This window comes from Sitodiplosis mosellana, unplaced genomic scaffold, assembly GCF_009176505.1.
Source record: "Sitodiplosis mosellana isolate CC-2019 unplaced genomic scaffold, AAFC_SMos_1.0 Smas_scaffold_11, whole genome shotgun sequence".
In the NCBI taxonomy this organism is placed as follows: domain Eukaryota; kingdom Metazoa; phylum Arthropoda; class Insecta; order Diptera; family Cecidomyiidae; genus Sitodiplosis; species Sitodiplosis mosellana.
In genome coordinates, this window is record NW_022595253.1 from 698194 (window position 1) to 719954 (window position 21761).

General features: G+C 36.8%; 1 protein-coding gene across 4 annotated transcripts; it reads right to left on the reverse strand.

Moving 5' to 3' along the window:
* Positions 1–163: 163 nt before the first annotated feature.
* Positions 164–17665, reverse strand: LOC129567391 (uncharacterized). 4 transcript variants are annotated; one of them, XM_055444223.1, is made up of 24 exons: positions 17580–17665; positions 16950–17509; positions 16127–16475; positions 15679–16027; positions 15122–15461; positions 14619–15034; positions 14326–14460; positions 14025–14250; positions 13141–13861; positions 12821–13010; positions 11030–12628; positions 10749–10962; positions 10158–10513; positions 9867–9969; positions 8839–9703; positions 8234–8770; positions 6054–8112; positions 5778–5927; positions 4057–5689; positions 3805–3959; positions 1566–3587; positions 1279–1479; positions 904–1150; positions 164–781 (listed from the first exon to the last, which is right to left on the reverse strand). In XM_055444223.1, the coding sequence occupies exons 3-24, from the start codon at positions 16218–16220 to the stop codon at positions 275–277; spliced, it is 13119 nt and encodes a 4372-aa protein (XP_055300198.1). In that variant the 5' UTR covers positions 16221–16475; positions 16950–17509; positions 17580–17665; the 3' UTR covers positions 164–274. The 4 variants fall into 4 exon arrangements, with proteins under 4 accessions (XP_055300198.1, XP_055300201.1, XP_055300199.1 ...); XM_055444226.1 differs by lacking the exon at positions 16950–17509; XM_055444224.1 differs by lacking the exon at positions 16950–17509 and having other exon boundaries at positions 17618–17663.
* Between the last annotated feature and the right edge of the window lie 4096 nt (positions 17666–21761).

The window sequence follows — 21761 nt, forward strand, 5'->3', positions numbered from 1 at the left end:
CTTTTCAATATTTTCGTTTGATTTTGGCCGAACGTTCTTTGGACGATATAAACAAACAAAAAATAACTGTTCGAACGCAATAATGACAAATGGATGTATACTAAAAACTTCTTCTTTTAATGAAATCAAGTAAAAATAAACAATTTTGAAATAAAATCTCGAATTTTTGATTATTTTTTTCAAATATTTTTATTTTTTGTTTAAATTTTAATTATTTTTATTAAATTGATATCATAAATTCTTATAGATTTTCCGAGCTTAAACGTTAAAAATCTTATTCATCACTATTTTCGTCATCGTCTTCCAATAAATCGTCTTCATCAAATATGGTGTTAATGTCTTCCTCTTCGAAGGCATTTGGGAAATCACAGCTCGTGCATGTAACATAAGCGATGCCATTATTTTCACCCGTACATTCACACGTTTGACATGACGATGGAATAGCGGATTTGGCAACACGTTTTGCAAACACGGCCGAGAATTTCTTGATTGGCGTTCGTGAATTTAGCTTCATTTTATTGGCTGTAAAGATAGTGCCGTTCGTTTCCAGCGCCCAAACCATACAAAATCCAAGCATGTTCTTTGGCAAAATGATTTCGGCGCGTAATTCCTTGCTGCCCGTTGAATCTTTGAGGTAGTTATTGGTGTACGCATGGCCATTGTCAAATCCAAAGATTTTGTTCTCATTACGCGGCTTCTTCGTTTCAAAATTACCGTTCATGAATATGTGCAGGTTGATGTTGTGCTCCCACAGGAATTGCAAAACTGATGAGTAGTCGAACTGGTGGAAATGGTGACAAAGAATATTGAAAAAAAAATTAATTTGTATATTGAAAATGATTCTCCGAAATAAATCAAATCAAATTTGAAGAACAATGGAAAACGAATGAAAGAAAAACTCACGTGCATGCCAGAGACATTGCAATTGGAACATGGCATCAGAATGAATGTCTTGGAAGCGCCTGGTCGAAACACTAGCTCTGAGGCCACTTTAATGGCACGAGATATATCGCTACTGTTACTGTTGCCCGTTTTGATATGATCGAAGTGATGTCGAATTTGGTGACTATCGGCAAAAATGTCATTGTTGTACACGATACTATGGGCATTTTCAAATGGTGCACTTCCTCCAAATGCTACTACCGCATATCTGGAATTTTCAATTCAATGGGTTATTACATTTTTTTTTTCAAAAGAATAAATATTCATATTTATCATGATTCAATTTATTTAATAAGTAGATTTTGACAAATTAGAATTCTGATACTGTCACGATACCTAGCATTTGATAGACCAACTTCACCGAAGGCCTTCTCCAAAGCTGCAATGATGGTTGGTATATTTTTGTTGACTGGTAGATTTTGGTTGCATATCTTCGCTTCAACGATGAATACGACGTCGGTGGTTTTCGGTACATCAGCACCTGACAGTTCAAAAATGTTTCCTTCGGCTACGTATGATCCATTGATCAAATTACAGCTGAAAATTAGAGGAAAACGATGAAAATTCATTCCATTTGAAATACAACATTTCATAAAAATAGTAATAGTAATCATCTGACTTACTGCAAACAAATTTCGGGGATTCTCAACGGAAGCGTTTCATCTGCGCAACTTTCCATGTATGCCAAAGCAACGGCACAAGCACCCTTCTGAGCTGGATGTTCATTGTGTGTGAAATTGGTTATTGAATTTGATCCCATATCCAAGCACATGTCATAGAAAGGTCGTGAATCGACCGTTGGATAGCAATTGGCGAATGGTGATACTTTGCTCAGGAAATAAGTGTCGCAAATGTTCAACAGTTCATTCGAAATTATGTGTTTATTATCGTTCAATTCATGCTTGCACCTATCCACTTGACCACCATGATTTAGTGCCCAGCTCTGTCTAAATTCGTTGGCATCCTTCGTGATTACATGCTTAGACGTCAAGAAATCGTCGTAGATTTCATTATTCACTGTACCCATGATGCCCGCCGTTTTACCGTAGTACCATCCGCTGGTTTCAAACCAACAAAAATCAAATTGAAGATTACAATTCAGTTCGAATCCGTTTCTTGATCGAATCACCAAAATATCCCAGTCACGATAAATGATTGTGTCTCCAACTTGAATAGGCAGTGCCGTGGTTGAGTTTCTATTTATCTGCACCGTTGCTCCGATCAAGTCGATTTCAATGATATTCCCGTCGCTTACAATTGCCAGTTTGCGTGTCGATAAAAGTTTGTCATTGTAAACAGCTATCGATGGCTCTTGCGTCAACGTAAAATTGAAATCAACAAAGTCGTTGGCCAGCACATACGAGCATTTATCTGGCTTTTGGCCATTTTCAATGTATCCATATTGGTGGTTGAGTGAAATGAATCGTTTGTCAAACGTGATGTAATGTCTTGATCCAATCATGAGCGAACGTGCTTTGAAGGGTGGTAGCCATACATACGGATTCGTGTAGTATTCGAGTAAATCGATTGAAAACAGCGAAACATTCACTCCGTTGAAGATGCGGAATGTTTTGGTCAACATTTGCAGTTCGGAAATTTCCTCGAAAATCGGTGTCTCGTTGAAGGCGTGCCATGACATTGGCAATTTTTGCTCAAGTTTCATAAGACCAGTTTCCGGATCGAATACGAAATTTGTCTTGGCCTCGCGATACTTGTCGTCCATCTCCAGAGCAGTCTGTTCGTAAGCAGTGATTTTGTTTACGATTATCTGCCACAATTGATGCATTCGCTTGTCCAATTGGAATTCTTCGGCAAACCACGTGAATTTCGCCTCCCATTCGTCAATTCGATTGATGACAAATTGAACCAACTCCAGTTTACGCAATTGTTTTATCTCGTCCACCAGTTCGTTCAACAATTTTTGCAATTCTTTTCCGAATGGAACGACTTTGAAGTATTTTTCGCGCAAAAAGGCCGATGCAAGTGCTGAATACTTTCTGATATTAGTGATTGCATCGTTGTCCTGAATGTCGCGATAAACTGTGTCCAAATCACGCATAAACTCCGAAACTGTATCGAAATATGGCGATTTTACCAAATCATTTGTGTTTTTGTGTAAAAATTCGAAAATCTCCGAACTAATGTTCCACACGAGAGCTTCAGCATAATGAACAAAACGCATCACCATCGGTTGAATACGCTCCAACATGCCGCGCCAGTAATTCATCAACGTAGTACTGAAACTATTCCAAATATTTTCCACATACTTGATGAACGATAAATGCAAATCTTTTATGAAACGATCGTATTTGTATATCGCCTTTTCAACCACGGAAGACACATAGCTCATTGCCTCGCCATGGAAAATTCGATTCAATGTATCGATGGTATTTTTGTATGTTGTTTTGATCGTTTCGATCAGCCATAAGATACTCTTTCGCAAAGCGACGCCTGAGTCACCAAGAACTTGCCAGATTTCTTTCAAAATCTTCGGTACGGATCCAATGTGATTACGAATGGCCAACTCATCGAGAACAGTGAGTGTGAAATTAACCATGGTTTTGATGTAAAAGTCATTCGCTTCATACGATTGATTCAACAACTTTCGGAACTCTTCGATATCCTCGCCGATTACGCTTAAGCCACTGAAAAAGAAGCAACGAAAATTGATGTTAGAAAGAGCTAGCTTATCGAGTAAAAATTGCAAAATTTGATGATTTTCTTCGAACAAAAGATACCATACACACATACACACTCTTGTGTTCAAAGTCCATAAAACCCACCTCAAAAATCCTTCAAATTTGGCTTTTATCCGTCGCAAACAGAATAGAAAAGCTTTTGTGAGATTTTAATTGTTTTTACCTTATATCCTCCAAAAATTCATCGGCAAATGGACGTGCATTCGACCAAATATCATTGACTGTTTCATTTGCTTCCGAATATAGGGATTTGACCCAAAAATCGACATTTTCGGAGAATGAATCGTACATCTGTGTTGAGAGTTTTCTGAAACCATCCTGAAAAAAAAGAACAAAATGAATCACAATTAGAGCCAAATAATTTTTTTTTTTCCAAAAATCAATTCATTTTTGCAACCAAAAACGTAAAACCAACCTTGAGTTCTGCTCTTAATTTCGGTCGCCAAATCAGCTGACTCGTTATCAATCGTGAATGATTCATACGTAAATAATAGGCAATGTCAACGATTCGAATGTCTTCATAATCACGCCATAAATCGAAAGAGGCGCTTCTTGCATCTGGTATTATTCCGAGCATACGTAAATTCTGTGATGCATCAGGTGTGAAGTTTGCGTCCAACTTTACAAGTCGATCATCAATGTTGATAAAGAATTCAGCGGTTGTGTTCACATCTGGGCTATCCTCATATGTTCCATTTACACGATAAACGGGATAAGCGCCATCAGCTCTGGTCCAAACATAGAATGTTTTGTGTGGTGTTTCTTTGTGATAATGGAAGTCATTGTGCGGAAAATCAACGCCGGCATTCAACAGACCTTCTTGCAATGGTAAATAGCCACGTTTATATCGGCCAAAGTTCTTCGTTGAATAAACACCGAAATTGGCTGCAACTGAGCCCAATGCATACAGATCGAATTTCGATAGTTCATGCAAACCAAGCACATGAATTGAATAATTTCGATGTTTCATCACTTGCGTGGAATCCATAATGCCACCCTCAAGTGTTAGTAAATGTTCTGGATCTTCGTGATAGTCGACAATCAATTTACCGTGAATCAAATTGATATTATTTCGATAATAATTTGCATTGAATGTGACGTCTTTTTTAAACGATGGATGCTTGATAACAAGCAAAACTGACTGGTTGCTTTTATCGTTCGATGCCAAGGGTTCGTTGCGCCAAGTCAATGCCGCTTTTATGACCTTCTCTTCGTTCTCATACATTGCCTCATTGTCGTCTGTTTCTTCGGACGATTGATCATAGCCATAATCATCATACGTGTCTACCTGAACTTTCTTTACTTTCGTCCATTTAAATGCCAAATCCGAATCAAACACTTCATCAGTTATTGAGTACCATCCACTGGTCGATAGATTTCGTTTCGGATATTGCAATTCCACACTAAACTCTTGCGAATCCATCGATGATGTCGTTAGATTTGTCAACTTGAAATCATATGCAATCCACAAATCCGACGACAATGCCAATTTCAACTTTTGGTTTACGGTCGTGTCGTGTGCATCGTAGTCTGATGTAATCGAAACCGTTCGATTCGGATGGATTGCAACAATTTTATACGCTTGCCCCGTTTCCGTTGTTCGCACATGCAATTCACCGGTGATATTAAAACGTGTACTGTTTTTTAGCTCGTATAATTCGGCACGTTTCATGTCAAAGTATGGAGATTCGGCTACATTATACTCCATTTGATGCACATACGTTATTCCAGCTGGATAGTAGTCATTGTCCAATGCAATTTCGGTTATTTCTTTTGAGAAACCAGCACGTGACTCGGCTTTGCATTTGTATGTTCCATCGAGAACCTTATCTGAGTTGTAAATTACATTACAATGCCCCGTGGTCAATGTTTGACGCTCTTTAAGATCGTACACGATGGCAGCAGTGTGACGAGATTCCAATGGCACTTCCATATCGATTTTACCTTGATGATTTCGATCCAAACTATGCGAATCGAATGTACTTTGCATATCAAAGTAGGCAAAATCGGACGGCCATGCAGATTTGATGTATTTGCGCGAGAATCCACTGTGAAATGGAAATTGATTATTTGTGATGAAATCCACATTTCTATCATTCTTGAAAAATATTCCAGAAAAGAGGGAAATGAACTTACGCTTGAGTTGTGTAGTTCAAATCCGTTCGCAACCAAGTAACATTCGGGAATGGTGTTACACATTTCACAAATCCTCTGACGTTAGACATGCTATTGAATTCAATGTGTGTGCTGGCAATTTCACGACTCGATGGGAATCTCACATTCGCACTGCAAACAAAAGAGATGATCATTTTATAACTGAATTTTTTTTTTGCAGAAATTGTTCAAAAAAACTCCATTTAAATACGAACTAAAATCAATAAAAGCAAAAAAAAAAATTGAGAAAAAACTCACTCTAAAACCTGTTGAGTCTGGTCATTTTCATAGAATCCACTGGCGCGAATTGTTTCCTCTTTGAAATATGGCGTTTTCACTCTGGCCGATACTTCACGTCGAATTCCCTTGCGAAGCATTTGTAAATTCGTTTCGAATGTCTTATTTACTGTGTCTGTTCCCCACTGAGCATGCAACAATGTTTGTAAATCGGTTAAATCTCTGTACTGGGCCCTGCTTACAAAACGTTTTCTTTCCTTATCTGACTCGTATCTCGTTTCAATGATAACATCCTGAATGGGTGTGGATAAAATTTCACCTCCGAATCGTCCGGTAAATCGGTGCACATCATCCATTGGGGCTGGTAATCGAACAGAAAAGCTTCCACTCCGATCAGTCTTGCTAATTAGCATAATCGAGCAGTTTGTTTCGAGGTTAACCTTTGAATCGACATCCAGATTACCGCCAAAGTTCAAACGTTGATTGGTTTTGCCTGGATTTCCATACTTCATTCCGACTTTAAGTGTTCGCGTTCCAAGTTCATTTTCCGATCGAAAATCGAATAGTGCTTGCATATTCTCCAGCAGCACGAATGTCCACGACGAATGAATTTGGCCATGGCCCAAGCTAAAATCATAGAACAGATTCACAAATCCTGAATGGGGCTTCATCAAAGCGGTTCCGTTGATACTGAGATTATCGATTCCAAATGAACGCCACGGTGTTACTATAGAAAATTCACCAGTGAATTTGTCGTCGTTATCGGGTTTCACGGATTGTTTGAATGTACAATGGTTCATATTCTGTGATTTTGAGAGAAAACCGGGTGATGTATCGATTGTCGTTAAAATATTCCAATTGACCTTGCTGAAGATTGAGATGACGCTGTTCACTTCGAAGAATTTATCAAACTCAGATATGCGAATGTTGACCGTTTTTTGGTGATCGTTGATGTTTTGGTTCAATGAGTATGACACAAATGTGACTGTATTCCGTGCAACGGGCCGCAAACGCAAGTCCAAGCTGATTGGAACGTTGGATTGGAATTCAGCAGTGCCATTTACATTGTAAATTTCACGGTTCCGTGTCAATCTGCCCGATACCAAATAAACATTTTGCCTTGGGATGCGTCGCAAAATTACCGACGATGTAACATTGGCCAAATTTGGTATTGGTGTGGCCAGTTCGAAAGCAACACGATCGCCACGTTTCTTTGCACTCACATGAAATGCAACGCCTCGTTTCGACAACGTGTTCATGTTGAGGTCAAGTAGAGCCACAAAATTTGATGATCGATTCAAAACGATGGATGTTTCCATGAGTGTGATCGGGAATGCATTTGTGGATGCTTTGCTGTGGAGTTTTATATAATTCTGCTCAGTTTGCCAGGTGCTTTCGATGCGACAGAAAGAGTGATCGTTGTAATTTTCATCGAAGGCAAAAATCAGTATGTTTTCCGTATCGGAAAGATCTTGTTTGTAAACTACTTTCAGCTCATAGTGCGGTATAGCGAGTGAGGCTAACGCTAATCCAGCTTTGAGATCAATGAAATTCGTGTCGAATTCCAAATCAGCTGCCAATGACATGGCCGTGTTTAATGTACGACCGGAAATGTTTGCTTTGTACGTTGATTCAGCGATCTCAATACCACCTGCCAACATCACACGCGGCAACGTTTCGAACGGTAAGAACAAATTCAGTGCGATGTCATGGGATTTGAAATCGACATCCATGACTTTGGTGTAATTTGAATTGAATCCCAATTCAGTCCAATTTGTACCGTTTTTATAGAATAATTCCAAAGCTGATACGTAGAAATGGCCGAGTTTTGCACAGTGCAGGTAGAGCAATTCAACTTCTTTGTAGGCGTCGAACGGTGTGGCAAGTTGTAGTGAATTGTGTACATGCATATAATCGGGGAAATACAACAGATCATTCACAATAATATTTCCCACCGGCAGATTCAATGTACTACGAATTACATAGTACTCTTCATCAATGTCGTCAACATCCAAAAATCCAGAAATTGTCGGCCAAATGATTGTATTCAATTCCATTTGACCCAATAAACTCCATTCACCTGGGAAAAATTGAAAGAGATTGATGCGATTTTTTTTTAATTTCTCCTATTAAAAATTTGTTCTTTTTTCAAAATACTATGAATGAGAAAAATGATGGAGCAATATTGCTAAAACACTAACCACTTTCACTATCCACCTCTTCTTGATGTAAACTAACATCTTCGCTTGAATCTTCTTCGTCTACAAAATATCTCAAAAATTTATCAAAATCCTCAGACAACTTCGACTTAAATGGTAACGAATGCTCAACTTTTGGTAAATTGATCAATTTCTCCTTTGATTTCCCATTCACAATGATTCCCAATTTCTTTTGTGCGAATTTCAACATGACTTCCATATCAAAGATTTGTTTTCGAATGAATTTTATCACCAAACTGCTCTCTTCAAAGTGATCTAACGGTGTGTACACTTTCCACGAGTATTCAAAGTCTTCGAGTGATGTTTTCCGCGATACACCAACATAACCCAGAACAAATTTATTGAATCCGCCCCTGAAATCCACCATGTCTGGTCGCAGTTTTGCGATGAGCATAATTTTCTTAAAACTTTCGATTGGTGTGTCCAAACTGAAAATAATCGGCGCTTCCAAATTGAAAATCACATTAAATCGGCTCATTGATTCAACATTGAATTTACACTCAATGCCAAGTGCTCCACCTAAAAAAAATTGGATGTGAAAATAAATTTTTTTTTTTCCAATTCGATCAAATTCACGCAATAATTACCTGGAGCACGAACTTCAGCGACAAAATGACGCTTACGATTTACCAATCCCAATCGACTGACAATATTTCGGTATTTTTCAATGGGCGTGGTAATATTCACCACTAGCATGCAATCGGTGACCTTTTTCACTGTTCCATCAACGGCCAATGTGAATTTCTTGGCTTCGAGCTCGAAATCGGCAGCACCACGAAGTGCTTTGACCGAACTCAACGAGAATTTCGTTGCTAATGAGCCTTTTGAATAGCCTTTCAATGGTGTTTGCATCATTATCGAACCGGATATATTTCTGTACAGATCATTCGAGTGTATTTGCCATGCGGATTTAATACCGAAAATGTTTGGTTTTTGATCGTGCGGTGCATGATGAATTGAAACGTCCGTGATGTAGTGACGCTTATCTTGATGATGTCTAAATGCAGCATTGATTGTTGGCACTTGTTTCACTGTACTGTTGACAAGCAGTTTGGCTTCAATTTTTATGTTTGGATCATCAAATTCAAAGTCAGTCAAAGCACCTAGAATAAGCTTTTGACTGTCGGCCCACAGAATCGTTGCATTGCTCGAGAACAGATTTTTGGCTTGATACACTTGGGCACTGAACTGATTGGTTTGCCAGTCAACAAATGGAGTTTTTAGCCGCAAATCAATCCAGATGTGTCGCTTTGGTTCGTAATATGCACCAGAGTCGAATGTTAGGTGAATGGTTTCATTTGATCGCCAACCAATGCTAACGTTACCACGATACGTCGGACCAGGTACAGCCAAATCGAACGAGCCACTGAACGTTCGCGCTGGATAGGAAAGTGTAAAACCTCCATCATACGTTTTGTATGTGGGTGTATTGAATTCAGCATTCAAAAATAGCTATTGATGTAAGAGAAAATGTTTTTTTTTTTTTTTTTTTGAAACTATTCAATTGCTTATTTTTATTTTCATATTAATTAAATTGTATTAATCATTCAACTAATCGATATGACGGAGAATATCGGTTTAAAAAAGCATTCTAACGAAAGAATTTTAATTATACCTCTTGCGTTGGATCACGATTCGAATCCCACGAGACTTTCACTTCGATTTCCTTTTTCTGTGGCGTTGATTGACCGCCGATGATCAAACGAATCTCACGTGTGCTGCGAATAAATAGAACATTTCAAAGTTGTTTATATCCACTATTCACTCAGCTTAATGTGTGTTATGTGCTTAGATTTTATTTATTGAATAACTAACTGGATGAAAAGTCTTGGGTAAATGAAAAAAAATGACTCGAGAAAAAAAAACAAATGAAGAGATTGAAATCAGAATGCAATAAAATTCTCACCGATCAATGTGTAAATCAATCGATAGCTTTCGGAAGTTTTCATCGCTCAATCGAGCACTGACCCAATAGCGTCTCTCTAAAATCTTCAATTCACCATAGACACTTTGGTCGTAAAAGCCAAAATGATTGTGGCCAATGATGAGACCATACGGATTTGCACCATAATCGATATTGGTTTCTATTTGCATTGCAGTTTCATTCAGTAGATAACGTGCCAAAATGGTCGTTTCATTGAAATGCGGACTCTTCATAACCAATTTAAGTTGATGTCGTGATTCATGTGTTGAGCTCTTATCGTCATACATTCCATAAATCTCAATAGAATGCCCGGTGAACCATGTTCCTTGAACTTTTATCTAGAAATTAGACAAAATAGAATTATTTATAAAAAAATTAAATTTTTTATCGATTGAAGTAAAATGTATCAAACAAAATGGGAATTTGAAATTTAACGTTTGAATCAAACCACGTGATATTTTGTTGAATATTTTCAGTTGTGAACAATTTGTTCGGAAAAACTTCAATATAAATAAGTCATTCATTTTTGGTGTTTTTGTCTATAAATAAATCAAACCACCCATTCAAACTTACATCATACTGCAGTCGTTTGGTTCGTTCAATTGCCTGAAAACGTGCCGTACACGAATTAAAGCCCGGTATTTGAACATTCAAGTAAAAATCAATATTTCGTGAGTAACTGGACGGAAGCATAGCCGAAACGACAATTGTTGCTTCTTTATTCTCCGCATAGCGAAACAACAGCATAATATTGTGCAAAGGTCCTCGTTTGATTTTTGTATTGTATCTATTAATAAGAATTTCAATAATTAAACAGCGAATAAAACGGAGCGTCAATATAGTATGTTGCTTACTTGACCATGAACTTGTAATAAATTTTCGATATGGGTCTGGTAACTTCGATGGTAAAATTTGTACGTGAATTGAATTCTCTGTCATCGGGTTCGGTTTTAATGAGAGCCAACCGAATGCCCAGATTATATTTTGGATCCATAAAATCGACGGCATTGTTAACATTCAATCCCAGTTCAATGTGACTCAGAACACGTTTATAATTGATATTTGCTTTAAAGTTATACTTTTTATATGCGGTCGTATTCCATTTTGCCATTCCAACCAAACTGCTTCGATATCCATCGTGCAGTCCTTCGATCTCACTTTCGAAATCGATAAGCTGTTCATTGTCCTGATCAAACTTGTAGTTCACCAGCAATCTGGTGGAAAATTTACTCTCAGTCGTTGTAATGTACCCAGTCATTCTTGCTTTGAATTTTTTCGTCCAAAACTCCAATTGCGGATCGTATTGCATAATTTTATTTTTCCCGATTTTTTTCACCGTTCCCGATAGCCCAACAATTTCCTCGTTACTCACAGCCAATGAAAATCGTGGATGATAAATCCAACCATGGATGATAATCGTTCGATTCAAACCCATTTCGAGAGAGAATCTCTTTTGGCTGTCAATCAACAGATTGGCTTCAACTGATTTTTCATCGTCGGTATTTTTGTACGATGCCGTTGCCGAATGGATTGTCTTTCCGTTTTCGAATTTCATTTTTAGGCTGTATTCATCCGGTTCTTTTGTAATGTTTGCAGTGAATATACGCGAAATTTCGGTGTATGGCGTTTCAAATATGAATGTTCCACTTGATCGATCGCCCGGTGCATCATGCCATTTGTATTCAATGGAAAATGTTTTCGCACTCACATCAGCTTTATCAACATGCATTTCGATATCAATTGGACCGCACAACAACAAACTCGGCAATTGCCGTACACTTTTGCTTACATCCGGCAAACTATAATCACTGCACACTTTCAATCCAACGGCTCGTTCGATGCCCGGCCATGTACACGTTGAATTTGCATAACGCTTTTCAATGCCCGGCTGCCGAATTTCCCGTTCATGTTGCAACACAATCAATTCACTGCGTGCACTTATAATGTCATTTCGATCTTGTGGTAATCCAAATTGCAGTGACACATAATTTTTTCCGTCCACTTTGAGTTTTGCTTCGACCGATGAGCTTGAATATAAATTCGATTTAACACGAATACCCAACGTTCCGTAGAAATAGTCGAACTGCATCGATCCGATAACATCTAATGATACACTGGGCTTGAGTTTACCATTTATCGCAAATTTAGGGTTTTCCCAGAAATTATCGCCTTGCAACGAACCCGATGCACGCAAATCAATCGATGATGCTCCGTATGCATGCAATGCCAATGGAAAACCAGATGTTAACGGCACCTCATACGATGCCTCAAGGAATACACCCGATTTTGTGTAAATTATCTCTTTGCCCGACAGCAATTGTTTTAATTGATTCATTGGATTTAAATCGTTGAAAAGAGCGTACACCTCACGAAGATCTTCTAATGTTTTGTATTTGATGTCGTTGCCAAACATTTTCAATCCGAATGCAGCACGCGGACTATTCATATTGTATCTTCAAATAAAAATGAAGAGACGATTGAAATTAGATCGTGTGAAAAATGAATGAATGACATGGAATAATTCCATTGGATAAGGAAGAAAAGAATTTAAATTGAATTTGATTACTATTGAAGTTTGACCCAGTTTTCGCAAATGGTTTTCAAATTCGATTTTGAAGTAAAAAAGTCAATATAAAAGTAATTACTTAATATCATAGTTGAGCTTCTTGACATCGTTTTGCAAATCTTGTGGATAATTTGGAGAATCTGTGCCAGTTTTTGGCTTGTCCGAGTCTTCGTTTTCCAATTCATAATCCTGCTCATCGTTATTTGTCGATTTCTTCTGTTGGTCAGCGTCACGGCGTAGTCTTAGATTTATTTTATCAATAGTTTCGGCTGAAATAAGACAGATTTTGCGTCAATTTGGGCTTGAAAGTACAATGCAATTTAATAACAATCGAATGCTTTTCACAAAATTAACACAATTTAGACGTTTTAACTAGATACTGCATCGTAATACACTTACCCTTGATAGGAGCAATTTTCTCTTTAAAATAATCTTTAACCGCTTCGACATTGTCCGAGAATCCTTTGGTCGACAATGGTCCTTTTGGCCCAAAAATACCTTCGACCATGTGTTCAAATCCCTGCATATAAGCCGACACCTCGAAAATGTTCACCGATTCGCCAAACAAATCGACGGTAAAATTGTATGAAGCCGATCGTGGCATGTATGAATCAGTGCCAAATATCAAATTGGCATCGCTACTCAAGCCAAAATTGTATTCATCAAAAAAGAGACTGTGTTCGAAATTGTGTGAAAATTTGCGGAAATCCATTTTATATTTCTTGCCTAAATCATCATCAACCAAAAGTCCTTGCGCTGCGACACGAACTGGCGACGCGGATTTGGCAATGTTTTTTAGATGTGACCAAACAAATGAACCGACTTGATTCACTTCTTCATTTTCAAGGACGAATTTGATTTGTTTAACCGTAAGATAATCCGGGCATCGCATTGTTTCCAAATACGCGGCGATTCGAATTTCCGAATTCACTGTGGTGCGTCGATAAGTGTCCAAGAAGTAATCTCGATTCTTTTCACAGTCGGTGCGACGATGTGCGGCTATGATATTCACTCGAACCTCAACCGGAATGTCATTGTTGTCAATGTATTCACGCATTTTGTAACGGAATGTCTTTGACATAAGACCGATGTTACCAATGCCTCGTAGCAAAATTATCGCCTGAAATGAAGGTATTCTCGATTAAAGGAAGAGAAATGATTGGAATTACAAAATGGGACAAAGGAACATAAAGTATTTTTCTCAAGCTTGAAAGAGATCAACTGTCAGAGATAGATATCTTGCCGGAGAGTTGATATTCTTTTGAGTTGTAGAAATAACTAACCTTTTCTCGATTTGCTCGCACCAACAGATTCTTCTCCAATTCGACAAGTGCATTTCTTTCGAGAAAATCGATGTAAGCCTTGACTTCATCATTTTCACCACAGTCATGATGATTGCGACAGTATGTGTGTACAACGGCAGTTGGTGAAAGTATGAAAATTGGCTCGCGGTTCTTTATCTCGTGTTTAAGAACGGTGAACAGTGCTTGTAACATTTGTTCATCTGGTCTGTGTAATAAGTTTTTATAAATAATTAATATGATGAATTATTATTATCAAGTTAATAAATGGCTTGAAACGTACCTGGGAAGAAATGAGATGGATGAGAGCCACTTTTGAGCAATGTCATTGCTAATGGACTTTTTAATGATTTCTTGTGCCATCATCTCGACAGATGCCGTGCTACCGATGTATGGTAAACTTTCCAGAATATGGTTCCTGCGAAATGTAATCGAAGCGGTAAGTATGACCTTAATTCAACGCAATTACTCTCGATTACACAGCTTATGTGTAAAAATTTCTAATTACTTTGAAACTACTCCGTCGGTGGTAGTGAATGAATAAATTATAACAAAAATTACAAAAATATCGCTTACTTTCCGTTATCATTGTCGTTGCAAATGCTCGAAGCGCGTGAAAACAGTTGATGAAGTGCGGTGGTTGACAGTTGTCGAGCGTTTTGTAAGAATTTCGAATACACATCAATGAATTGTCGTTTGATGTCTGGAAACCCGAATTGGCACATTTGCACGAGAAGTTTGCGTGCGATTTTAATTTCACCAGTTGTATGCTTTGGCGTTGGATAGTGATTGAATAAAAGTTTTTCACGTTTTTTAATCGCATTTTCCGTCTCATATCCGGTGGATTCTTCAACTTCAAACTGTATTTCCTCCAACAGTGACAGCGTAATGTTGGATGTGGTTACGGCACCGGTGCCGTTATTGGAAAACGGCACAAATTGATGACGTTCATAGCAGCTAACATCTTGGTAAACACTATGGTCGAGAATGATCTGAAAAAAGGAAGCACAAAATTCATTTTACACGCAAAATAAATGCAATTGCGGTGTATGTGTATGTGTATGTGTGTGGGCAGTTACATTGCAGTAGCTCGCCGATTGTAGCACCGGCAACACCGAATACTGTTTCCTAAAGTCGTAGGGTGTCGTTTGCAGAATTGAATTGGTTTTGTAACGATTTATGCACGATGTAATATCTTTGCGCTTTTGTATGAGCAAACTGGTGCCCGACGCACCATTTACCACATATTCAACGTTACATGATCCGGATATATCCGTTTCCCATGATTTGTAGTCGATGTCGAAGCGTTTCATTGAGTTTTGAAATGATGACAGGATGCCACGCTTGAAATTCATTACCCAATTGGGTTCGTCTGGTTCTGGGCACAGCTCGTCAACGATGCCATCATGGAATGAAAATCTGAATATATGAAGGTGTGAAATGTAGTTTTGGGCCATTAATCATCGTCCAACATTGCACATGGAAATCGATATACGTATGAACAAGAATTATGTACATGCATTTTCATCCGAATTTCCGATTCAATTTAAATAGAATGTTTTCGAATGATGCAATATTCTATGTTTATAATCATTGGCTCTATTATTTTACCAGAATATGGATTTCTAAAATTTACCTCAAATTATATTTTTGCACATCGTCTGCAAATTCAGCCGATCGACTGTGTAAATTATTCAATGGGACCGATTCATCGGAATTATATTCGCCGCTGGCTTCCTCTTCAATGGGCCGCTCTCTTAATTCCACATCGATCAATTTCATGGAACCCTCACATTTTTTCGGGAAAGTCAGCTCCACTGTACCGGACACGTAAATATTCGACGAATTATGACCAGTGCCATTAAACTCCGATCGAATGTGTGCATTGTATGCGTAGAGATAGCGTGTATTTGGAGAATAACTAAATTTTGTATTCTCCAGCTCACAGTTAGGCCGACCGCAAATGTGCGGATCTTTTAGTGGATCTAACAACAAAAAAGTGCAATTTCATTTTTGTGAGAAAGTTAAATATCAAGTCGGAATTATAGTAATTGAAACGTAAACACTGTGATTAAGACACATACTTGCTCGTTCGCTCAAACAACCAGCAAACAATGTAGTGGTAATGATTAAACCGATGCTGATTACATTCATCTTAGTCAAGTATTTTATTATCATTGTGGTTTTTTATTCTTTTTTTTTGTTTTTGTTTTTTGTCGTGTGCTACTTATGTTTAAATTTAACTTTAGCACACGTCCATTTGCTTTATCACTTCTCTCAACAGAGTCTATATAATCATTTAGTTTGTGCACTAGAAAAAACATACGAGTAAACTCTGTACTATGCTTTCTTGTTTGTTGAGTTTAATCATGCCTCATTCATTCTGTTTTCAATTCTTTTTTTCACACTTCGTTCACCTTATCACCATGAATGCTACAAAGAAAAAAAAAATGTGTTTTCAAAAAAAAATCCATTTCCCTTCAACTGACAAAAAAGAGGATGTTTAAACGTTTATCGCTGCAAAGGTCAATGGCTAGACGTGCACGATTCTTTCCTTTGTGAACTTGGACAACTCGTGCTTATGGGACTGATGTCGTGGCGACACACTAATGGCACAGCATCATATCAACTGCTCACATGCCAATGTGAATCACAACTTTGTTATCTACAATTCACTGAAAAGGAGCTTGCACAAACGGATGTTTACACTTCAAAAAAAAAGAAAAATCATTGTACACTGTGAAAATTGATGTCGACGGATATTTTTTGGGTGTGTTCATAGAATTATTTTAGAATCTTTGCTCAATATTTTGAATCCTTTCACTTTATTGGAAAGGGAGACATTTCCATTGTTTTTTTTCCTCACTAGAATGAATCACTCTTTATGTTACTAGTAAATTTACTTACAGAAATTGTTCCAAAATTCATTTACGATTCATCATATTCAGAAACCCACTCTGCACTGAATAAGAATTGTGAGATTTTTAATCTAGAAAATATTTCATTTTTTGAAAAAAGATTTTTTCGGCAGCTGAAAATCAACTTGCATGCGCATTAACAGAATATCCGCGGTTCCAGCTCCCTTTTTATCAAAATCGAATGTGTATATGTAGTCAAAGCAATTTTTTCACTAACAACACGAGTATAAATTCCAATAAATTTCTAATATTTATAGGGATTTGGAGCTATTTGAGTGTTTTTCTTATCTCTTCAGCTTTGAAGGGGTCACAAGTTGACTTGAATATTGAAAATAGACGATTTCTTTCAAATTCATTGACGTATGTAATAAAGAAACTGTATAGTTGAGAAACGTCGATTATGTTTCATATGAGACGATGGTGTGACGAAATTCTACCCGGATCAAGTGGTCATGTTGCAAGTATGTGATTTTTATGATCACTTCTATAACCTTATAATTACTGAGTGTAATCAATACTTCAAACTCTTTTTCAACCACTGGAAATAATCTACAAAAAAATCATCACTTGTCAAACACAAAAAAATCCGTATAAATATTCACTGAATTCGATTTCCTACCAACTGAAAATAGAACGCCATGATCGACGATAACTGACCAAAGCCTAAGAGAAGTATGTTCGTTGTGCGACTCAACTGCGAACTAAATTCGAAATTTTCTGAATGTAATATGGATGCTAGGAGTGATGTTAAGGCTGCTTATCAGTTTGAAAAATAAGTAAAATGGTCAAAGGTCATTTTTAATCAACATCTGAAAGCATTGGTGGAGTAAGCAGAAATCGCTTGTATGCCTGATAGTAATATCACAGTGTGCGAGAGAGAAAGATTGAACGTCTTTTGTCGAGAGATTAGGGAAATGCGTATTTTGTCGCCTAGAAAGCTGGCATGAATTATGGTTTGACCCGCATCCAGCAGTTAAAACACAATGAAATCCATGTTGAGATGAGACAGAATGGGCACAACGGTGATATCGTTGGGTGTCCGATAATTTTTTTCTTTCTCGGGTCATCAAAAGTATGTTTTCTGTTTTGTCACTTCACACTACTTACCCCTCACTGATACACGTTCGAGCCTCTCCGTGCATATTCATTCTCTACCGAGAACAATCTCCTATATTTTTACGCAAATTACGAAATGAAAGAAAAAAGTCCGTTTAAATTTACACATGTTTTTTTTTAATTTGGAATTTTATCGTCACGCTATGCTTTGTTCCATTCTTTCTATGTGTATTTGGTGTTTTAGTTTACAGTATGCTCGTCTTTTTATTTATATTTTTGTGACAGTGGCTGAGTCTACGTTTGTGTTAAATGATGCCCACTCTGAATGTGATTTACATTTGTGTGTACATTAAACTAGTTTCTTGAATCAAAAATTATCTGCCAATTTTTACATACATCACATTTTTCTCGGAATATTTTTTTTTTTTGGTTAATTTTTCAGTTGAAATTTGCCGGCCTTATCTCTAGGCAATGTGAATATCAAGAGCTTGCAATGGTACTGTTTGACTATGTGGTAATTTTGAATCGTGATTCAATTAAAGATTGAATAATTAAGTACATACGCTAACAATTTGCATTTCAATTTGAGTATTTGCTCATTCTCAATTCGCATAGAATATTTATCTGTCTAATTATATCTTCCTGATGGCCGACACTAGTCTAATTATTCCATATGGCTATTTTCGTAAATTTAGATCAATTATCAAGTGCACATTCTAATTTTCTGTTTGTCTTTTTCTTCCTCGTGAACTTTTCTCCAATAAAGGAGAATTAAATGAGGCTGTGAGAATGAAAATGGCAATACAGGAATAAACATTCTGAAACGCATCAAGAAAAAAAAATTCGCAAAAGTGAATCATGAGTTTTGAATACGCAAAAGTGAACCATGAACCTCCTATGCTGCCCATGTAAATTCATGTTTCACTTTTTCATATTCAGAACTCATGATTCATTTTTGCGAATTTTTTTTCTTGATGCATTTCAGAATGTTTATTCCTGTATTGCCATTTTCATTCTCACAGCCTCAAAATTTAATGGTTTCATTTTGGGTTAACTGGAATCAAAAACAAAAATGGCACTGATGTGTAACGGACCTCTTCCTTTAAGTACAATGCACTTGGTTTACATGTTTATGGAGGAAGACATGAAATTCGATGAAATAGGTCTTACTGGCATTATAATGTATAATAGCATGGCGCTAATGATGGAACAATCGAAAATGTATTTGAGAAATTCTCTATTCGGTATATTGGTGATTAAAAATCTACTTGTTACGTACGTGTGTCTTTTATGCACTTTATTTTTTTTTTTTTTGCTTTATCATTGTTATCCTATGAAATATTTATCAGTATGAGTTACATCTTTGTCAGATTCTGGTTTCGTTCTATTTTTATATGAAAAATGCTTACGACTAAGAACAGAATATAATTAAAGCAATTAATTCGAAATGATAAAATATACAATTAAATGTTTTCTCTCTTTTTGACAGTCACTTCATTGGAACAGAATTCTGTAACAGTCGAACCAATCATTTGTTTTTTCTCTGTCTGTCATTCTACATGCAGTGAATAATGAATGAATAATATGTGTATCAAAACGTATAAATGATAACACAAATGAAAGAAAAGACAAAATCAAATGTTCGTGTTGTTGAATTGTGTCATGCAAAATGTTCCTCATTTCTACATGAAAAAATCGTTGTCAATTATTTAGCATGCTTTAAATCAAATCAACATAATGGTCTTTAAATGTTGCGGATATTATTACAACATATATCAGTTTATTTCTCTTTTTCCACCTTCCTAACATTTTATCGTTTCGTTCGCTAAAAATAAGACATATTTGTTTTTTTTTGTTTTGTTCAAAGCACATTTTTCATAATGATTCGTTATAGCTGTCGGCGCAGCACACACTAATTTCTAAACTTTAAAAAACCATTATCACAATCTCAATTATAGTTTCCATTCGGTCATTTCAATTTTAAATTCTTGATCACGCTCTCTCGCTTACGCTCACGCTCTACTAAACCGAAACAGAAACAATTCTCACATTATTACTCATAGGAACACTCTAAAAAAAATCCTACATCGTATATTTTGTGTTGGGAAATTTTCCAAAACGGTGGCGCTGCGGATTTTTTGTTTGTTTTAACAAATTCAGTGTAATATACGTATATTTGTCACATTTCATTTATTTATCGGTTTGCATTTTTCTTGAATGTTTCCACGTGAAGGAAATTCCTGCAAAATATACATATATCGGCCAATGACAAAATAAAACGCCGTCGGAATTTCAACTGATATTCAAATGTTCTGATTTTCCAATGTTTCTGATAAATTTTTCAACGATAGACTTGGTCGGTCGGTCAGTCGGTGAAACGATAAATCATCGTTAATATTCGAAACATTTTGAATTTCCAATTAAATCGATAAATCATCAATCGATGCCGTTGGTCATGTTATTTTTATCAATGTTTTAAATACAAGCGGTGGGGTTAATTTGCATTTTTCATCATATTAAATCAAACATATATTTCTGAATAGTTAATAGAAAAAAATTTTGCGTCATGTATCGTAATGTCGAAATATCATTTGATTCGCTAATGCAGATTCAAATGAAGAAATCGAACTGGAAACAAGCTGACACAAAATCATGTGAAAATACAAAACAAATGATTGGTTAACTTGCAATATTCATGATTAATTCCATTGAAGAAACATTGCAACCTGTGCGGGTATTTCTTGTACGGTTAATCAATAAAATGCAGGCATTTTGATGGTGGCAAGTTGAAGCCACTGGCAACCCAAAGTAATAAATTTCAATCTTATCTCCAATACAAAATTGTACAGAGGTGTGAATTACGTGCGTTTCCACTATAAATTTTGCTCGCTAATCTATTGTTGCGAACGATAAAGATATTCGGAATTGTACGAATTGTACTAAAAAAAAGCCGTCATTATTGTTTAGCCGCATTTAATTTACAAGCTTAACGAAATTCTTCACACCATTTCCTGGTTAATTATAATTATTAAATGAACTGCACGCAGCTATCGATTCAGTGTGTCTGTGTAACGTTGAAAATGAAAGTAATTGGCGTGTGGATTGGCCAAATGGATTGAATGTTTCTGAATGAACGACCACACGAGCAACGGGATACCCATCCGGGAGGTGTGAGTATCGAGCAAAATGCAGTCATTTCGCTTGCAGAATTGCAATTTGGCTGCTATCCACAATGGAAATCGATTTTTGTGTGATGTAATAAAAATAGATGCATTCCATTGTTGCTATAAAATCTGGTTCAAAATGGCAATAGCATCGCATAGAAGGAGCGAATAAAGCGAATAAACAACAACAGAAACTAATGCATCATGTCATGACAAAATGAAATAAAAACAAAATCGTTGCTGAAAATGTCAACATGAGCACGAAATTCCAACTCGATGGAAAGACGATCGATAAATTCATAAACCGAACAAGACAAGACCATTCTCTGTATATACGTGTATGAAACCAGTAGAACAGCGTCAGCGACATCGCGAACATTCATTTGCCTTAGAAATTGAAACTTGATACACAGAAATAGACATGTGATGAGAACAGTTACAACTGTTTCGAAACAATTGAAAACCCGTACATTCCAATGGATAAAATCACAATGAAATGTTGGCGTTTGTATGATATTGAAAAACAAAATGTGTATATGTGTCGCTGAGCATAAAAATGGGAATACAGATCTGTTACAGCA